Consider the following 20,189-nt stretch of genomic DNA (forward strand, 5'->3'; position numbering starts at 1 on the left):
TGCTTCTCCTTTTCTCTTCTCTTGTGGTGTGCTGAGCTGGAGGAACGCAGCACTCCATACTTTACAGGAACTGAGAGTTTCTGAGCCTCGTGTGGGGGAGGGGGATGGGTGGCTGATCTTGGACCAAGGGGTGGTGGTGGTGAGGGGTGGGGTGCAATGCAGCAATAATAGTTAACCCGAGCATTATGAAACAAATTAGCTGGACTTTTATAAGTATAAGTTTAATAAGAATCAATTAAAAAGACTATTGTTCATTGTCTTTACTAAAATTCTAAAATGGGGAGAAAAATTAAAATTTGCTCGTTAAATATCAATGGCCTGAATGATTTTAAAAAAACTAGGGATTCTGCGGCATTTGATTCAATCTCTGCAATTTGATATTTTGTGCCTACAAGAGACACATATTCCATGGTTTAAGAGGAGCCTGTTGAAAAATTTGGGTCTTGAGCTCCTAATCTGTTCTAAACAAACAGGTGTCACAAGAGGAGTGGCAGTTCTCATAAAACAAAGGATTGGGAAATGTGTTAAAACCTTAGGCGACAAATGGGGGAGATGGGCACTAGCGGAAATTGTTATTGAAGGGACTAAACTCACTGTTGGCTCTATATATGGTCCAAACTTAGACGATAAGGAAGTATTTAATTTAATTAATTCAGAGTTAGCTGATTGGAGTCAACCTTTAATTATGTGTGGAGATTTTAATATCAACATTGAAGCTAATTGTAATATTAGGAATACTTGGAATTATAAAGGTCGTAAGATCCAAACCTTTAGAGCCCTCAGGGAACTAATCTTAGAGAACGGACTGATAAAGCTCTGTCCTCTGAGCGGTCAGCCGTCTACTCACTCCTGGCTGAGCAGGTAGCAGTGAAGTATAAATTATTCAAAAAAGATTGCTATGAATTAAGTGAGCAGACGGGCAGAATACTAGCGCAAAGATTGAGGCAGAAAGCATCTATCACTGAAATAATGAAAATTACTGATCAAGATGGTGTAAGTCAAGAAACTAGGTCTGGTAAATTGAAGGCATTCCAGGATTTTTATCAATCTCTGTATAATAAATCGAATGATGGTACTAGTGAAAGGAGTGACGCGTCCAGTTTTTCAAATTTAGATAACACTGCTTTTTGAGTGAGAGAAGAGGAGTAATCTACACCAATCACTTGGGAAGAGATAGAAAGGGCTATTCTTGGACTACCATCTGGTAAAGCTATGGGTCCCGACAATATCCCCCTGAAACTTTATTGTATGTTCCGTACCACCTTGAATACAGAGTTGCCATATATGATTACCAATGCTTAGTACGTTTAGGTAGACTGTTTCAGGCAATGTCAGAAGTTCTATTGTGGAGAGTCTCCAGTCATTTGCACTTGTAGTTTTGAGATTTAGTAGAAGGCCTATAATTCTTTGAATAAGTTGTTGATGAACCAATGTTACAAATGAACCAGTCAACATGTTTCACACCCTAGTTGGCATGTAGGTCTGCCTGGGACCTTTTCAGGGCTTAGATGTATTTAAAGTTCGATAATTAGATTAATTAGTAGAGCCAATTGAACGACATAGAGCAGTTAGCATGGCAGCGGTCAGTAGTTGAACGTGGACCCAGCAATAAGACAGTCTTCAGAAACCGACCGCAGGGACTTTGGAACTCATGAATTACTTGCTCAGCACCAACTAGATTGACAATTAATGTACGGGCGCAGAGCTGTCGCACTAACTGCTCAATGCCTTTCAATTGACTCTACAAATCTAAATATCAGACTTGAAATATATGAAACCTCTTTGCCTTGAAAGAGCCTCAGGCCTGTGCACCAGTTAGGGGGCAAAACATGTATATGATATAGACATCTAGCTGCAGATTCCTGATCTCCAAATTCTCATGCGCCAGACTAGATCTGGTAATCTTTTACAGCAGTACATCTGAGCGTCTGTAGAGGGTGTCGAGCGACTCCGTATGTGACCAACTCATATGGCTCATCACAATCTCCTATGAAGTCTAGCTGGTTGATTGAGTTGGATGGAGCCAGTGGCTTGGAGTCTTCCCCAGCAATGGGCCTCCTGTCCCCTCCTGGTTTGACCATGTAGGTGAGCTCCTCTTTGGTGGTTGTCAGGACAAACCGAGTCTAAGTTCACGAAAGGAGCTCTGGCGTCAAATTTCGACGGCCGCAGCTACATCCAGGGACAAACAGCCCAGCGGATCCTTCGAAAAGGACTCCCAGGTGGCGAAAACACAAGAAAAGCCTGGGTCGTCGAAACACGTCCCCGAAAAGGCACGCTCGGTGTCGGTAAAAAAAGGACCCGAAGGCAACTTCTATGTCGAAGAGATCGTCCGAAACACTCGACGAGGTCGAGGATGAAGAGGAGTTCAACACCGAAGATCCGCCGAGAACTCCCGAGCACCAAGAGGAAGAGGGCCTATACTATGACGAAGAAGGTGAGGAAGACCAGCACACAAGTTTGGGCTCGGCATCCTCGGTGGCGCAGGACCTGGATTGGCAGGACCTCGACGCCGAAAGCCAGAAAGAAGCCGTGGAGACGTATCCTTCGAGGCCTATCTACAACATGGTCATCAGGAATGCGGCAACAGCTTATGGAGTGAAACTGGAGGAAGAAAAAACAAAAGCCTGCTTCCTCTTAGAGACCCAGCTCCCCACTCAAACCAGGAGACAATTCCTCCCCATGCTCCCAAGTGTCCTGGACCAGGGGAGGGGCGCATTCAACGAACCAGCAAGCTGCAGGTCTGTCACACCTAGGACAGAGAAAAAGTACAAACACCCCTCTAAGGATCCGCCCTACATCCAGGGATCCTCCCTACATCCAGGGATCCGTCACGGCTGACTCCATCATTGCAGCAACAGCCAGGAAAAGGACCAAACTCAGGCCCAACACCAGACAAGAAAAGTAAGAGGATAGACCCCACTGGAAGGAAAATAGAGAGGAATGCAGCAGTCCATTGGCGCATTGCCAACTCTAATGCCCTACTCAACAGACATACGTACCAGCATTTGGAGGAGGTCGGACAGCTACTCGAACACCTCCCTGAGGAATACCAACAGAGAGCAACACACCTGGTGTGGGAGGGCAAGAACATAGCAAACTCATGCAACCCACCTCAAAGTGACTCTGCACCACCAAGCGTGCCCACCCACACAACACCTCTATGGGAGGGGCACAACAAATTAAGCAAAAAGGCCTTACATGTGCAAAAATCAGGGATCAACGAACATGTAACACCCGTAGGAGGCAGACTAAAACACTTCTTCCAGGAGTGGAAGAAAATAACAGACAAATGGATACTGAACATCATACATTCGGATATTGCATAGAACTGGAAAAGAGACCTCCAAACAGGAAACCAAGAATAAAGGCTCGCTCTGCAAAAGAACTAGCGCTCCTCCTGAAGGAAGCACAAGAACTTCTCCACAAGGAGGCGATAGAAACCGTACCATTCAAAGAAAGAAACCAGGGAGTGTACTCCAAGTACTTCCTCGTGCCAAAAGTGGACGAAACATTAAGACCCATTCTGTATCTACAGTTCCTAAACCAATACATAAAAATTCGAAATGACATCCCTACAAGAAGTCATCCCTCCGATAAGGGAAGGAGATTGTATGTCCACCATAGACCTCAAAGATGCCTACCTACACATCCCCATGAACAGACAGCACAAACATCTATTGAGATTTGCCATAAACTAAGCGCACTTCCAGGTCACAGCCCTGGCCTTCGGACTAAAATCCGCACCAAGGGTCTTCACCAAGTGCCTCACAGCAGTAGCAGCGCACCTACAGAGGGAAGAGATTCATGTATACCCCTACCTCGGCGACTGGCTAATAAAAGCAAGTTCATACAAGCAATGCCAGAGACATGCACAGCGGGTAACACAGATGCTGACAGAACTAGGATTCTCTATACACTTGGGAAAATTCTCTATGGAACCAGAGCAAATGAAGATCTTCCTAGGAGCACAGATAAACACCATACAGAGCAAGGTGTTCCCCAGCGACATGAGAACACTTGCCCTGCTGGAGACACGTCTATACCAGAAGGGGCGAGCTCTGACAGTGAGCAAGATCATGGGGATGATGGCGTCCTGCATACACCTGGTCCCCAATATACGACTCCACATGAGACAATTCCAGGAATGGCTCCAACAGCAATGGTCACAAGCTACAGGGAGTTGGTAAGATCTAGTGGTTGTAACGCCCGCAGTGCAAGAGGAGATAACGTGGTGGAACAAGGGGAACATAACAAAGGGGAAGCCGTTAACACCACCAAACCCAACAGTGACCATCACCACAGACGCATCCCAGAGGGGATGGGGAGCACACATGAACCAGCTCAAGGTGTGGGGTCTAGGACTCAAACAGATGCGATCAAGCACATCAACTACCTAGAACTAAAGACTGTGTTCCTTGCCCTAAAAGCCTTCCAGAAACTGTACAAGCAAAGAGTGTTGATACAGACAACACAACAACAATGTTCTACATCAACAAACAGGGGGGAACACAGTCAGTTTTACTATCCAACCTGGCGCAGGAGATATGGAGATGGGCCATCCCACTAGAAATAGACCTCCTGGCTATAGACCAACCAGGAAAGGACAACGTGGAGGCAGACCGACATCAGCATCCCACAAGTGGGAGCTCAAAGCACAGGAAGCGCAAAAGCTATTCAAAAAGTGGGGGACACCGAAAATAGACCTATTTGCAAAACACCAGAATGCAAAATGCCAATACTACGCACCCAGGCAACCTGGTGAACAGTCCCAGGGGCATGAGCATCTGTCCTGTGATAAAGCTGCTGCTTCAGGAGGATGTTGTGTGTAGCAGGGCATGGATCTGAATCAGTGCCTGCATAATATAGATCTCCATTTGGAGACTGAGCGGTGGCAGTTGTCCTAATTTGGACTACTGCTTGAAGATATTGCTATTTTTTTGGCTGTGAGACACCCCGCTTCAAAATCTCTGTATACCGGTCATTCTGACAGATTTGTGGTTTGATTCAGCACCCATCAATGTGACCTGCTGCAGATCAAGTTGTCTGAAACGTTGGTCATTTTCTCCCTTGTCCAACAAGGTCTTGATTTGGGCACTGTTAAAGGCTATCTGCTAGCTCTGTCAACTTTGTTTTGAGGTATCTGGATCAGCCTTCATACTTTAAATCACCTGTTATGATGAGATTTTTGAAAGGCTTCCAAAATGTATTTCCATCGAAGCAGTTTGTGGTGCAACGGTGGGATTTGCATTCGGTCCTTACTTTTTTCAATTTGTACTTCCTTTGAGCTGATGCAGAGTTGTCCTTACCTCTCATTACCCTTAAAACAGTTTTGCTGACTGCCGTAACATCTACTCGGTTTTTGGACAAGGTTCATGATCTTACTGTCCAACCACCCTAAGTCAAGTTCTTCCCAGATTAGCTGGTGCAGAGGACCCAAGCCTCTTTTCTGCTAAAAGTGGTAACAATGTGACTTCAGATAGGCTATAACACACTTGGTGTTCTGTTCCCTTCCGCATCATTTAAGAGGAAGAGGGACTCCTTTGTTTGGACCCCAAGAGAGAACTGAAATTTTACATTGATCTCTTTAAGGAAAATCGAGTGGAAGATACTCTTTTTGTGGGGTTTGCTAGGGCAAATAAGTGCAAGGCGGGGGAAATAAGTGCAAGGCAGTGCACAAGCTGACCATCTCTCAATGGATTATGCTCTGCATCAAGATTTGTCATGCTTTGGTCAAGAAGCATTCCACCAAAGCTGCTACTGCTGTGTTGGCATGCAGAGTCCCTGTTCTGTATCTGTCATGCAGCTACAAGGGTGTTGGTACAAGATGCACTGGAAGGCACTCCAAGAACGCATCACAGTAACAAAGAGCTCTGAGGTACAAATATAAATTAAATCCTTGTGAAGGAGCTCTCCCAGCTTTAAAATAAAATTGAATACCAAATAAGGGCTATATGGTAGGCTTTCCAAAGGAGGCTGACGGCGATTACTTCAAACTGTTAGTGCAGCACTTTTTTGAGAAATTAGATCTTTCCCAGACAGAGCCATAATTTGAGATAGCGAGTTGTCATTGTATGAAGGGTTGTCAAGGAGGTACAGGATACAAAGTTATTGGCTTGCTGAGTGACCGATTAACCTAAAGAAGTCCAGACTAAAGTACAGAAGAAAAGGTAACACTTCAATTTAGCATGGGTCCCGATGTTCCCAGATGTCAGACTGGAAACGAAGAGGTGGACATGGAGCAGCCTTTGATCTGCTTGAGGACTGATGGTAAACCCTGCCAAATGCAGACATGGGGGTTGAGGTGAGAAAAGAAGATTGATGGGCATAATATGAAACTGCCTTATGGAATTAATGTTGGAGGTAAGTTTTTATGGAACCGAAATGAGATTGGTTTAATTTTGTCATTTGTGGCAGGACTGTGAGGATGCAGGCCTGCCACTGAGTGATAAGTGAACAGTTGCAATATCCATGACATCTGGTTCTAATGGCTGTAATGGCTGAAATAGAGAGGGTTTGTCAACTCTCCCCCCCCCCCCCCTTAATTTGTTTTGCTGTGTAGCGGATCAGTTTTATTTGTAGACCCACAACTCAATTTACTTAAGGGCAGCCACTGTTTTCCATGTGTTTACTTCCTTGCATTGGAAATAATGGTTTATCCTGTTTTGAAGCCAAACGCGAGTGCATAAGCAATCTTTGCCAAGAGTTTAACAATTTATCCTGTGTTGAGTTCCAATCATAGTACTAATCATAGGGAACCTTTCACAGTTAAGTTTCCATAGTGAAAATGTGGTGAAATTGTGCAGATGTTTGAAACAATAAATGGTAGAGCCTCACAAATGTAGCACTGTATATAAAAAAAAGCCAGCTCTATTCATTCACAGTAGCCATATTAATACAAAAAGTGAAACCAATATCTAAATATTGATCCTGAGAGGGCTTGCAAAGCATGGTATTTGTCAAATGGTGAAAGTGAACACACAATACAAGGAAATTAAAATTAAAAGTAAAAACGGTCTAACTCTACAAATATTGCTTTCCAGGATGGGATAGAGCCCATGTGGGAAGACGAGAAGAACAAGAAAGGAGGACGATGGCTCATCACGTTAAACAAACAGCAAAGACGGAATGACCTAGATCGCTTCTGGCTGGAGACAGTGAGTCTCATATTTAGTGAGCAGAAACTGCTCTGCATGAGAATGTTTTATTCTGTGACTCTTCCAATTTAAATTTGTTGCATTTATAGCTTTCCCCTCATTGTAGCTTGTGAATGGCTATGACAGAACAAGACATTCTGTTGGAGCAGGCAGTCTGCCATTTCTTTCCTCTATAGCATGCCTCGGGGAATATAGAGCAGTGAGATAATCTGCATCAAGGTGCGGGGTCTTGGTCAATCATGCAAGTTGGCACATGAGGGCGCTCCAGTGGTGCCTCCGCAGGCAGTGGTATCAGCACAACGGAGATCTCAGGGAGTCCTAACAGGGAGGAGTAGGGTCGCATTGTCTTTGCAGAGAGGTTCTACGTCTCTGGTCCTGGGTTCAGGACCATCAGATTTGTCTGATGGCAAATCATCTGGCCGGAGTTCTAAACGTGCGTGCAGACAGTCTGTCAGCAGTTCTCAGACGACCACAAGTGGAGGCTTCATCTGGAGGTGGTTCGTCACATCTCCTGTACGTGGGGAACTCCTCGGGTGGACCTGTTTGCTACTCACGAGAATGTTTACTGCCTGTCATTCTGCAGTCTCCAGTATCCGATGCGGGGAGCTTTGGTGGAAGCGTTTTAGTTGAGTTGGGAGTCACAACTCCTTTACGCGTTTCCACGCATACCCTTGATTCCTCGAGTTCTGATTAAGATTCGTCAAGACCGGGCCCAAGTCATATTGATCGCCCCGTATTGGCCAAGAAGTGTGTGGTACACAGATCTTCTCCACCTCTCCTCATGCCCTCCGCTTCGTCTCCCTCTCAGGGCAGACCTCCTCTCGCAGGGGCAGGTTCTACACCCCCACCTCCAGACCTTACACCTTCATGCCTGGAGATTGAACGGGGCAACCTGAATTCTTTTTCTCTTCCTTCTGACGTGGACATTATTTTGTCTGCCAAACGTCTCTCCACCAAGTCTATTTATTCATATAGGTGGTCCAAATTTGTTCATTGGTGTGGGTAGAAGTCTATTGACCCTTTGAGTGCTCGCTTATCTGACATTCTTCAGTTTGCTCTGTGTCTGGCCCAGCAGGGTTTTGCTGTAGCTACTGTAAAAGGCTATTTATCGGCTTTGTCAGCGTTCCTTTGTTTGCCGGACCAGCCGTCCTTGTTTAACTCACCCATTGTGTTACGGTTCATTAAGGGCCTTACCAACAAATATCCGCCCACTCCTTTTATTGTGCCTCAATGGGACTTAAATCTTGTCTTAACCTACTTGATGGGTTCTCCCTTCGAGCCCTTACACAAGTGTCCCTTGAGGTTATTGTCGTTAAAAACTGTATTTCTTGTTGCCATTACCTCGGCAAGGAGGGTAAGTGAGCTTCAAGCTCTGAGTAAACTTTAAAAACCATTAAAACTTTTCTCTTTCCTTTAGTTTAGCTCTGGTGGTAGGTCTGTTGACACGGTTTTTTGGTTGTTGTGTTTGTTCTACATCTTATGCTGAAAGCGCCGGGACGCCCCTTTGCTGGGGCAGCTGCGCGCTATACAAGCCCCGATAACATAACAGTACAAAACCCCCATTCTTGACTATTCATGCTGAAAGAATGGTTCTCAGGACCAGGGCTGCTTTTCTGCCTAAGGTGGTAACTCCCTTTCATCTGGGACAGTCCATTACCCTTCCTTCTTTCTATCCTCCCCCTCACCCTTCCAAGGAGGAGGAGCAGCTTCACCGCTTGGACCCTAAGAGGGCGGTGAGTTTTTACCTTGATAGAACTAAAGATTATCGTGTGGATGACCAGCTCTTTGTGGGCTTTGCTGGCTGCAGGAAAGGCAGAGCGGTGCACAAGCGCACACTTTCCAAATGGATTGTCTTGTGATCAAGATTTGTTACTCTTTGGCCGGTAAGCTCATTCTACCAGGACAAAGTCTTCTACATCTGCCTTATCTAGAGGTGTTCCTGTTGAGGATATTTGTAGAGCAGCAACTTGGGCCTCCCTCCACACTTTTTCGCGAAGCATTACTGCTTAGATTCCGAAGTGAGGAGGGATAGTCACTTTGCGCACTCTGTTGTACAGGATTTCTTGGTATAGAAGAGTGGACACCCTCCTCCGGGTGTGGGACTGCTGTGGGATTCTATTCACAAGGTGAGGAATCCACTGGCAGATGTATCCATCAGAAGAACAAGTTATTTACCTTCGGTAACGCTTTTTCTGGTGGATACAGTATCTGCCTGCAGATTCCTCACTGACCCACTCGCCTCCCCGTTGTCCACTCTTCTATACCTACAAAGTGTTTATTTTATGATTGGATCTTTCAATGTAAATGTTTAATTGTTCTTGCTTTTTGCATTGATTTCACACTGTGTGTTGGTTTAAATACTGTGTATACTGTACCTCTTTATGTCGGTATGTCTGTGTGCCTCAGGAGCACGGAAAAAAAGGCTGAACTGATGTTATCACGCCAACGAGGCTCTCTTAGGGCTCCGGTGACGTCAGCGAGGTCGAGAGCGGAGCCGTGCCTCTGTGACGTCATCCTCGTCGACGTAAAGAGCTACAAAAATTTCCTAATGCTGCTGGCGCAGGGGATATTCACAAGGTGAGGAATCCACAGGCAGATACTGTATCCACCAGAAAAAGCGTTACCGAAGGTAAGTAACTTGTTAATTTGGTCTCTACCGTAGCTTGCCGCCTCACAACATCTCGATCCCAATTACTCACAATAAAAAAAATGTATTAACCTTTTTTCAACAAGTACTCACAGTACATCTGAATGCAATTGGTGATGCGATAACGGTACATACATGCCATCAGGTTGTAAACAGTGTGCATATGTTGAGCATATCGGGGGCATGAGTCCGTCAGTGTCTGACGCATTTTGAGCTCAGGGGGGAACTGGGGAAGAGGAACGGGGAAACATGTGCTGGAAGTAGGAGACCGGTAACCATGGCAATGGAAATGCGGGGGGAAGGAGAAAAAGCAAGGGAGGAGGAGGGGGGGAGGCGGAGACCGAGCCGGGGGAGCAAGATCAGATATATCGTTCAGGGCGCATCAGCAAGAGGGTGGGGGGAGAGGGGGGGACGGGGAGGAGAGGGGAGACTGGAGAAATGGGGGAGTCGGGTCATGTACACCCTAATGGGGCGTTGCTACTGACTGAGCCGTAGCTACTGACTGAGCCGTAGCGACACATTGGAACGTACTAGGGGAATCGCGCTTATGGGCTTGAGTAAAGTGGTGGGACAGCGCGGCCCATTCTAAGGATATGGGGTGTTTACGCTGACCTTTCGCTTCCTCCTCCCTCAGGGCGGCGTCCTCTGCTGCCGCCCATTTTTTTCAACGCACCCACCCAAGCCTCAAACGAGGGACCGCTGATCGCTCGCCACTGCATGGCTATGTTCCTTTTGGCTAGAAGCAGGGACAGAGCAGCGTATCGACCTGTACCTTGTGTGTCTTTGGCCCATGGAAGATCCCCAGAGTGACTGCCTCCCAGGAATGCAGCCCTGTGAGACCTGTGAGAGTGCAGATGGAGTTGAGAATAGCTGACCAGTAGGTCTGAAGGGCCGGGCAGCTCCAGAACATGTGTTGGAAGTGTGCATCAGGGGAACGACATCTGGGACATAAGAACAGCGTGTCAGAGTAGAACCGCTGGAGACGCGCCAGGGTCTGATATGCTCTGTGTAAGATGTAGTACTGTATATTTTTTAACCGAGCGTTTCTCGATACTTTCTTTGGAAATTCCAGCGCTCTGCCCCACTCCCTGTCGTGCAGTTGCCGCCCAAACTCGTCCTCCCATGTGGCTCTCAGGGTGAACAGGGGCTTGTGTGTAAGTTCTCTGATTTACTTATACAGCCATGTGACAAGGTGTCGGACAATGCCCATGTGAAGGATAGTGTGGACTACAGGGTGTGTTGCGCGCTCGCTAGTTGTAAGGTGGCTGTGTTGGCGAAAGCAGGCGATGGGGGGGGGGGGAGGGGGTCGTCGTCCTCCATATGTTGCTCATACGAGTGGGGAAGTCCCTCCGGGAACAGAGCCTCCGCGACCTCAGATTCCGTCCACACGCGCAGCTCGGCGCTTGTGGACTAGGCGCCCCCTCGGGGCCACCCTACCAGCAGCAGCCGTGGGGAATAGCATGGGGTCTTTGCTGCAATGTGATGGATTTGTTGCATGCAACGGCGGGCCACGGACACCTGCAGGGGGTAGGTCCGGCGGGGTTTGGTGCCCGGGAGTAGCAGGCAGCAGAGCTTGGGTATGGGGATAGCGCTGTGCAGTGTGCGGGTCTCCTCTGTGTACCTGCCCGCCGTCCAATACGAGAGCCACTGAAACTGCGCCGCGAGAAAGTACGACTCGAAGGCGGTGGCACCCAGACCCACCTGTTTGGTGGGCAGCTGGAGCTTGGTGAGGGCTATTCGATGTCGGCCGTTTCCCCACACAAGTGTACGAAGGAGCATGTCATATTCGCGGAAGAAACTGCCGGGTGATGCGACCAGTAGGTTGGTGGAAGTAATACAATAGTTGGGGGATGACTACCATTTTTGCTAGAGCTACGCTAGTGGGAGGTTTTCCCAGAAGCCCACCGAGGAACGAATGCTGGCGAGCACCTTGCAGTGATTGCCCTCGTAAGATGTCGGCGGGAGAATGGTAGAGGCGGACACCTAGATAACGGGGAGCGCCCTTGCTCCAGGGCTGGTTCTGCGGGCCGATCCAGATCTCCTGAGGACCGAGGGAATGATGCAGGGGGTACACCACAGATTTCTCCCAGTTCACCTTGAGGCCCGATGCCTCCGCAAATTCGGACAGGACCGTCCATATGGGAGTCAGGTCCTCGGTGACATCTCGGATGTACAGCAGAAGGTCGTCCGCGTACATAGACGCAGTGGACCATATCTGCTATAGAAATGCCCCAGGCAGTTCCCTCCTGGCGCAGACGGATCGCCAGCGGCTCCACCGCCAAGGCAATGATCAGAGGCGAAAGGGGGCAGCCCTGTCTGGTACCCCTCTCGACCTGCAGCGGGGACAAAATGTATCTACCTAGTCGGACCCGAGACGTGAGGTTGGTGTATAGAAGCCGAGTGTATTGTAAGAGGTTTGGGCCTATTCCCGTCCGGCGAAGGATGGCAATGAGGTATGGCCAGGTCACAGTATCAAAAGCTTTTTCGAGGTCCAGTATGATGCAGGCCGCATGGGGGAAGGCGTCTCCCACCTGATCCTGAACATGGAAAAAACATCTAATACTCTGAGACGTGTTCCTACAGGGAACAAAACCATTTTGGTCTGGGTGTATCAGGGGGGCGTAATATCTGTTCGTACCGGGTGTCTAGTATTTTCTTGACGACCTCTGGGGCGTGCTCTCCGTCTGCCTCTGTACGCCTTATACAGAGTGTTTTGCTGCTGCTGGGGCTGCTGCTGAGTTGACTTGTAGGAACGAAAAGAAGATCTGCTAAACCCTCTAAAGCGTCTTCCAAAGGATCCCCTGGTCTGAAGGCTCAACGACTTAACTGTCGCCCTGCTGTTTTTAAAACGTTCTAAAGCAGCATCTGCCTTTTTGCCAAACAGACCAGATCCGTCGAATGTTAGATCCATTAATGCAGACTGGACATCCGTGGAAAACTCAAAAGATTTTAGCCATGCAGCTCTCCTCGTAGCCACCGAAGAGCCTATGACCCTTGCCACAGAATCCGCTGTGTCCAAACCACTGTGGATTACCTGCCATGCTGCAGCCTGAGTGTCCGAGATTACCTCCTGGAAGTCCTTTCCATCATCTTTCGGTATCTTTGGCACCAATTGTTTCACAGTATCCATAAGGGCGTGGATATAACGACCCATTAGGCAGGTCGCATTTGTGGACTTCAACGCCATGCTAGCAGAGGAGAACCTTTTTAGCAGCCTGATCCTGTTTTCTCGACTCCTTTTCTGCAGGTACCTGTGGGAAAGCTCCCGTTGACCTCTTGGAACAGGCAGCCTGCACCACCAAACTCTCAGGCAGAGGGTGAGTGGACAAATTCCGGGTAATCAGGAGCAACTCTGTATCTCCTGACAACAGCCCTAGATACTGCAGGAGCCGACAAAGGTTTCTTCCAAACATCTAAAATTGGCTCTGCCAGTGCATCATTAAACGGCAGAATTGGTTCAACCACTGAAGATGGTGAGTGAAGGACCTCTGTAAGAAGGTTCGACTTAAACTCAGCAGTAAGCAGAGTAATGTTAAACAAATTTGCCGCCTTCCTTATCACGGCATGGTAAGGAGCCACATCCTTAGAGGGTGCATCCGCAAATGGGTCCTCAGACTCCTGTAGCTCACCCTCCTCCAAATTTCCTTCTTGAAACCTTTCTTCCTCCAAAAGCCTCTGGGCTTCACGCCTCGACCTGTGCTTCAAATACGAGGCCGACGGATCCATTGTCGACTCCGACAGAGCCGGCACCGATTCCGACGTCGGACGAGGCATTTTCATACGAGGTCGATCAGGGTTCGGCATCGGAGCTGATAGAATCGGCGTAGATGGATTCGGCGTTGACAGCTTCGGAGTCGAAGGCCTCGCCGGCGTCGGAAAATGCCAATGCGGCACCGGAGCCGGCATAAAGGGCGCAGGAGCATAGGTCTGGGGAACACCCAAACCAAACACCATCGGACCTGTGGGACCAGCAGGAGCCCCAGTGGGGTACATAGCCATGGAATATATACCAAACATTGCGTTCAGAAACTGCGACGGATGCTGACCTGAAGCCGGGAAGGCCGGGTACAAACCCCCTGGCTGTTCTTGAGGGCGCGGAGTCAGTTTGACGTCGACCTCCTCTTCGGGCAGGTGCACCGGAGTCGACAGACACTCGGGCAACAGAGCCTCTCCCTCACCAACCACCTCCACCTCACCTTCAACCTCCCGACCTGAAGGATGGGACGGATCCGGAGATGGATTCGCTACCTGCCTCGGTGAACCTGGCGAATTCGCAGGCGACACTTCACCCTCGGCGTCCTGCTCTTCCGAAGCCAACACGACCTCAACCAGCTTCACCTGCGACTTCGGCTTTGAACCAGAGTCCTTACTCGAATGATGCCGGGACTCATGGGTTCTCTAATTATGTTTCTTCTTTGAAGATCGTGATGCATGGGCCGAGGACGAGTCCGAGCGCGACCTCTACCTCGAACGAGACCTTGACCTCGAACGCAGAGTTTGCGACCTCAAACTTTTCGTCTCTTTCTTGCCTTTAAGTTTAGCCATGAGAAGCTTGGTTTCTCTCTCCCGGAGGGCCTAAGGTGTCCTCTTTCTATAAGACTGGCAGTCTCCAACGTCGTGGTCGGAGCTTAGACACCATATGCAGCATTTGTGTGGATCCGTAATGGACATAGTCTTCCCACACTCGCCACAAGCCTTAAACCCGGTCTTCTTCGAAGACATGTCGAGAGAGAAGACAATGAAGCACAATTATCTCAAAGAAACAAAAGTTACAGCAATTGCTACGGACGAACCCTAAAAAACTTTAGCGTCGACGACGCGGAAAAAAGGTAACTGATGTCATCACGCCGGCGTGGGCCTAATATGGTGTCGGTGACGTCAGCTGAGTCGCGCGTGATGCTACGACATGCCTCTATGAAGTCGCCCACGTCGGCGCGAAGCTACGAAAGAATTTCCGAATGTTGCTGACGCAAGGGGTATATTCACAAGGTGAGGAATCCACAGGCAGATATTGTATCTACCAGAAAAAGCGTTACCGAAGGTAAGTAACTTGTTCAACAGTTCCATGCACTGTACACGTACTTAAAACAGGGAAATGTTCACGAAATGTGGGTGGGTTTAAATCCCACCAGAAGGGTTTGGCTTCTGCAAATCTGCTGTGATGCAGGCATTTTCAGAGCTTGAGGCGAAATTACATTTGACCATTTGCCATAGTATTTTCCATAATACAGCATTTTCAGGTCATTTGTTGCAGTTTTACACCCATTCCTGTTCATGTTTGATAGTGCTGTCAAGAAGCCTCCTGCACAGCCTTAATGTAGATTCCGCCCATTAAAACCTGACAGTTGCTGTCTATTCCTATCCCAGCTCTAGTCAAGTAGGTCATTATTTTTACCTGTACCAGGGCCCAGAGTATCTATACTGCTAATACATGATAATACAAAATTAACATATATGGCAGTGAGAATTTCAGTTGATTGAGATGTACTTTCAGAGCAAAGACCTTGCCCCGAGAATGATGTGGTTGCCAGGTCTGCCATCATTCTGCTTGTTTGCTAGATCAGGCTGCATGCCATTATATGTGGTCCTGAAAGGTGGGGCTGCATGCACTTTCCTTGTGGTGGTTTTCCCCAAAAGAAAGTTTCCCATCAAAGGGTGTTGAATGAGTTCAGTGATTGTGGGCCAGATTTACAACTCCCAAATCTTAACTTCATAAAACCCTGCTAATGTTGTTTTGCTATTGTGAAAATTAGTTGTCAGCTGATGCCTCAGGGATAAACCGGTTATAAAAGAGGTCAAATCCCAATTTCCAGATATTATAGTGATGGGGGGGCCCGGCTCCTAAAAAATATTGCCTGGGGGGGCTGGCCCTAAAAAGGTTTGAAGACCTCTGTACTAAGGCGACATGCATGGCTGCGTATTAAGAGCGAAGTGCTGTCCACTATTCTTAAACCCTGACGAGCTGAGCTCGTCATGTAACGCGGGTTTTTTAAAAACTCCGCGCACAGCGGGAAAACGGCCCGCGTGCATGAGGTTAATCTGCCAGTCAACCAAGACTCAGAGCACTTCCACATGATCACACTACAGCAAGTGCTCCCATTACTACAGCAAGGAGACTTCCTAGCAAGATTGGACCTCAAGGATGCGTATTTTCACATACCCATCCATCCAGCTCACAGAAAATATCTCAGGTTCACAATAGAAGGTCAACACTACCAGTTCAAGGTTCTCCCCTTCGGGTAACCACAGCTCCGAGAGTGTTCACAGAATATTTAGCGACAGTAGCAGCACACCTCAGGAGGCAACACAATCACGAGTTCCTGTATCTGGATGACTGGCTAATACTAGCAAAATCGTATCAACAGTGTGCAGAACACATGTCCCAAATCCTTCAGCTGCTGCACAGCCTAGGTTTCTCAATAAACTACCCAAAATCGCATCTGCAGCCATCCCACATACAACAATATCTTGGAGCCACTATAAATACATCAGTGGCAGAGGCATATCCAAACACAGCGAGGATAGACAGCATGCAGATGCTCATTCGGATATTTCAGCCACAACACGCTCTGCCAGCTCGAGTCTTCGTGCAGCTCATAGGCATGATGGCATCCTGCATATTCATAGTCCCCCATGCCAGACTTCAAATGCGCCCATTACAAGAATGCCTAGCACGGCAATGGAACCAGGCTCAAGGGCAACTAAAAGACCTAGTGTTGGTGGACAGTCGCGCTCACTACTCTCTGCAGTGGTGGAACCCACAAAACATTTCCAAGGGGTGACTGTTCCAAGAGCCAGTTCCACAACTAGTACCAACAGCGGACACATCACTGACAGGCTGGGGAGCCCACCTCCTTCACTACACAGTGCAAGGGCACTGGACAAACAAACAAAAGAAACTGCATATCAACCAACTAGAGTTGCTGACGATATTCCTAGCCCTAAAAGCATTCCAAAAGTACTTGTGCAGCAAGACAGTGTTAATCCGGACGGACAACATGACCGCAATGTACTATATACAGAAACAGGGAGGAACACGCTCTCCACAGCTGTCCCACCTGGCACAGAGCATATGGAAGTGGGTAATTCCAAAAGACATATTTCTCCTAGCAGAACACCTTCCAGGGAAAGACAATCAAATGGCAGACCTACTCAGCAGGCACAGCCAACAACTGCACGAATGGGAGATTCACCCCAAAGTTCTCCAACCATTCTTCCAAAAGTGGGGGCACCCAGAAATACCCGTTTGCCACAAAAGAAAACTCAAAATGCCAGTACTTTGCCGCCAGGTTCCCACATCCTTTGTCACAGGGCAATGCGATATGGATGAACTGGTCAGGCAGATTTGCGTACGCTTTTCCCCCAGCACTGCTGATTCCGCTGGTGGCACGCAAACTGCGGCAACAGTCACTCACGCTAATCCTAGTTGCTCCCACGTGGGCGAAACAGCCATGGTACACAACGTTCCTGGAGCTTTCAGTAGTTCCTCATCAAAGGCTGTGCCTCGCACCCCATCTTCTGACTCAGAACCATGGAGAAATCAGGCACCCAGATCCCAATCAAATGAACCTAGCGATCTGGCTCCTGAAGTCTTAGAGTTCGGATACCTTAATTTACCTCCTGACTGCATGAACATTATCAAAGAGGCTAGACGACCAACTACGAGAGCATGCTATGCAGCAAAATGGAAAAGATTTGTTATTTACTGTAACAATAACCAAATCAACCCATTAGATGCCTCCATACAAAACATTATATGTTACCTACTGCATCTTCAAAGATGCAACTTAGCATACTCTTCAATAAGACTACACCTTTCACTGTTTAGAGTACCAGCAATCAAGGCTTTTATGGAAGGTCTTAAAAGGGTGATCCCTCCAAGACACCCTCCTTCCACAGTCTGGAATCTAAATATAGTACTTACCAGACTTATGGGACCTCCCTTTGAACCTCTACACTCATGCGAACTGCAATTCTTAACGTGGAAGGTGGCTTTCTTGGTTGCCATTACCTAATTCAGACGAGTTAGCAAATTACAAACACTAACTATTCAAGAACCTTTCATGCAAGTACATGCTAACAGGGTAGTTCTTAGAACAAACCCGAAGTTCATGCCAAAAGTAGTATGCAATTTCCATATAAATCAATCTATAGAACTGCCAGTGTTCTTCCAAAATCCACAGTCAGTAGCCGACAGAGCCCTACACACACTAGATTTAAAGAGAGCTCTACTTTACTATGTGGACAGAACGAAATCATTTAGAAAAACAAAGCAACTATTTGTTGCTTTTGCACCACAACATAAAGGGAATGCAATATCAAAGTCAGGAATAGCCAGATGGATAGTTAAATGCATTCAAATATGCTATCAAAAGGCTAAACGCACTTTAACCGTCCCCCCCCCCCCCCCCCCCCCTTCCCCCCCCAAGAGCACACTCTACAAGAAAAATGGGTCATCCATGGCTTTCCTAGGAAATATTTCTCTTGAAGACATATGTAAGGCAGCCACATGGACTACCATACACACTTTCACAAAACACTTCTGTGTAGGCGTGCAAGCAAAGCAGCAAGCTGCTGTAGGCCACGCTGTCCTCAATACTCTTTTTCAAACTGCTACAGGTGGCCACCGCTAGAGGAGATACTGCTATACAGTCTATGCACAGATATGAATTCAGCAGCCCACATGCCTCGAACGGAATATGCTGCTTACCAGTATGCATCTGTTCTTGGCATGTAGGGCTGCTGACATTCATATCGCCCGCCCTCCTCCCCGGTGCCTGTCGCAACTGCAGCATTATCTTTTTCATGGCCATCTCTTTTTTTACTATCTCCATCTCTATTATTATTATTATTTCTGAGTTTGTATAGCGCCTGGTTACACTGTCAGTGTGTCCCCGCGCTGTCAGAAGAACTAGTTGCTCAGTCAGTAAGACAAAGACGGGGCTATTCTTTAGGAAAGAGGAATGTTTTAAGTTTCCTGCGGAAGATGAGCTCCGATGTTTCCAATCTTAGGCTCAGGGGAAGAGAGTTCCATTTATGTGCCGCCAAAGAGCGGAAGGATCTCCCCCCCCATTCTGGCTCTCTTGTGTCTGGGGACAGCGAGGAGGCCTGCTCCTAGTGAGCGGAGTTGTCTGGTTGGCGTGTAGGGGCAGAGGAGGTTCCGAAGGAAGGCAGGGCCCTTGCCATGTACGATCCTGTGACCAATACATAGGACCTTGAAGTCGATCCTTTCGTTGATCGGAAGCCAATGGAGTATTTGCAAAGATTTTTTTGAGGCGGCTCGTCTGGGCAGCCGGAGGACCAGGCGGGCGGCAGCATTCTGGATTGTCTGCAGTCGACGCCGACTAGTGGCATTGGCGCCTAGATACAAGGCATTGCCGTAGTCCAGTCTCGAAGTGACAAGAGCGTGGACCAGGGTCTTCCTTGAGGATTCTGGGAGCAGGTCCAGGGTCTTACGGAGTTTCCGTAGAATAGAAAAGCACGTACCAGCTACCCGTCTGGTGTGGTAGTCGTAGTTAAGTTTTGAGTCCACCCATACTCCAAGGTTCTTGACCTGATCACTGGGGGTAGGGAGAGGCCCCAGGGTCTGTGGCCACCAGGCAGACGACCAGACTGAGGGGGGTTTTCCTACAATTAGCACCTCAGTCTTGTCTCCGTTCAGACGAAGGCAGTTCTTCGCCATCCAGCAAGCTCTTGGAGGCATGATGAGAAGTTCGCGGCGGCTTGTTCAGCAGGTTGGGTCAGAGCGACCACCAGCTGAGTGTCGTCTGCGTATGTCACTACTTCCACCCCATAGCGCTCCGCAGTGGTAGCCACGGGGGTGACCTACAAATTGAAAAGGGTTGGACTGAGGCTTGATCCCTGAGGCACTCCTTGACCGAGGTCAAAGGTGTCAGAGCGTGCTCCTCCTTGCTCCACCGAGAAGCTACGGTTAGTAAGAAAAGATTCCAGCCATAACCAGGCCGTGCCTGTCACCCCTCCTTTCTTCAGACACTGTAGCAACGTATGATGTGCTACAGTGTCGAAGGCTGCGCTGAGGTCCAGGAGAACTAATGCCGCCACATGCCCGGCGTCCACGTGCTTCCTCAGTGCCTCAGTCGAAAAAAGGAGGGCTGATTCTGTGGAGTGGCGGGCCCGGAAACCCGACTGGTTGGTATGCAGGAGGCCTCTAGACTCTATGTGTGCTGAGAGTTGTTGGTTGACCAGCTTTTCCGCCAGTTTCGAGAAGAAGGGTAGGAGCGAAATGGGGCGCAGGTTGCTAAGCTGGGAAGCACTGATATGGGGTTTTTTCTTAAGAGGCAATACGACTGCCTGTTTCCACCCGTGTGGGACCTTGCCAGTGTTAAAAGAGGTAGACAATATATGGCCCACGTACGGTGCCAGAAGAC

At 48.2% G+C, this 20,189-nt stretch overlaps 2 protein-coding genes across 2 annotated transcripts in view; both read left to right on the forward strand.

The window, feature by feature from the left end:
* The window catches only part of LOC147728074 (uncharacterized), a 755,421-nt gene that overhangs the window by 217,637 nt on the left and 517,595 nt on the right, over positions 1-20,189 (forward strand). The window lies entirely within an intron of this gene.
* The window catches only part of EIF4E (eukaryotic translation initiation factor 4E), a 262,166-nt gene that overhangs the window by 142,322 nt on the left and 99,655 nt on the right, over positions 1-20,189 (forward strand). The window contains exon 5 of the mRNA XM_086961961.1: positions 7,041-7,154. Coding sequence (XP_086818087.1) covers positions 7,041-7,154 — 114 coding nt within the window. The remainder of the gene's footprint in view (positions 1-7,040; positions 7,155-20,189) is intronic.

This window comes from Lissotriton vulgaris, chromosome 3_1 (assembly GCF_964263255.1).
Source record: "Lissotriton vulgaris chromosome 3_1, aLisVul1.2, whole genome shotgun sequence".
NCBI lineage: Eukaryota > Metazoa > Chordata > Amphibia > Caudata > Salamandridae > Lissotriton > Lissotriton vulgaris.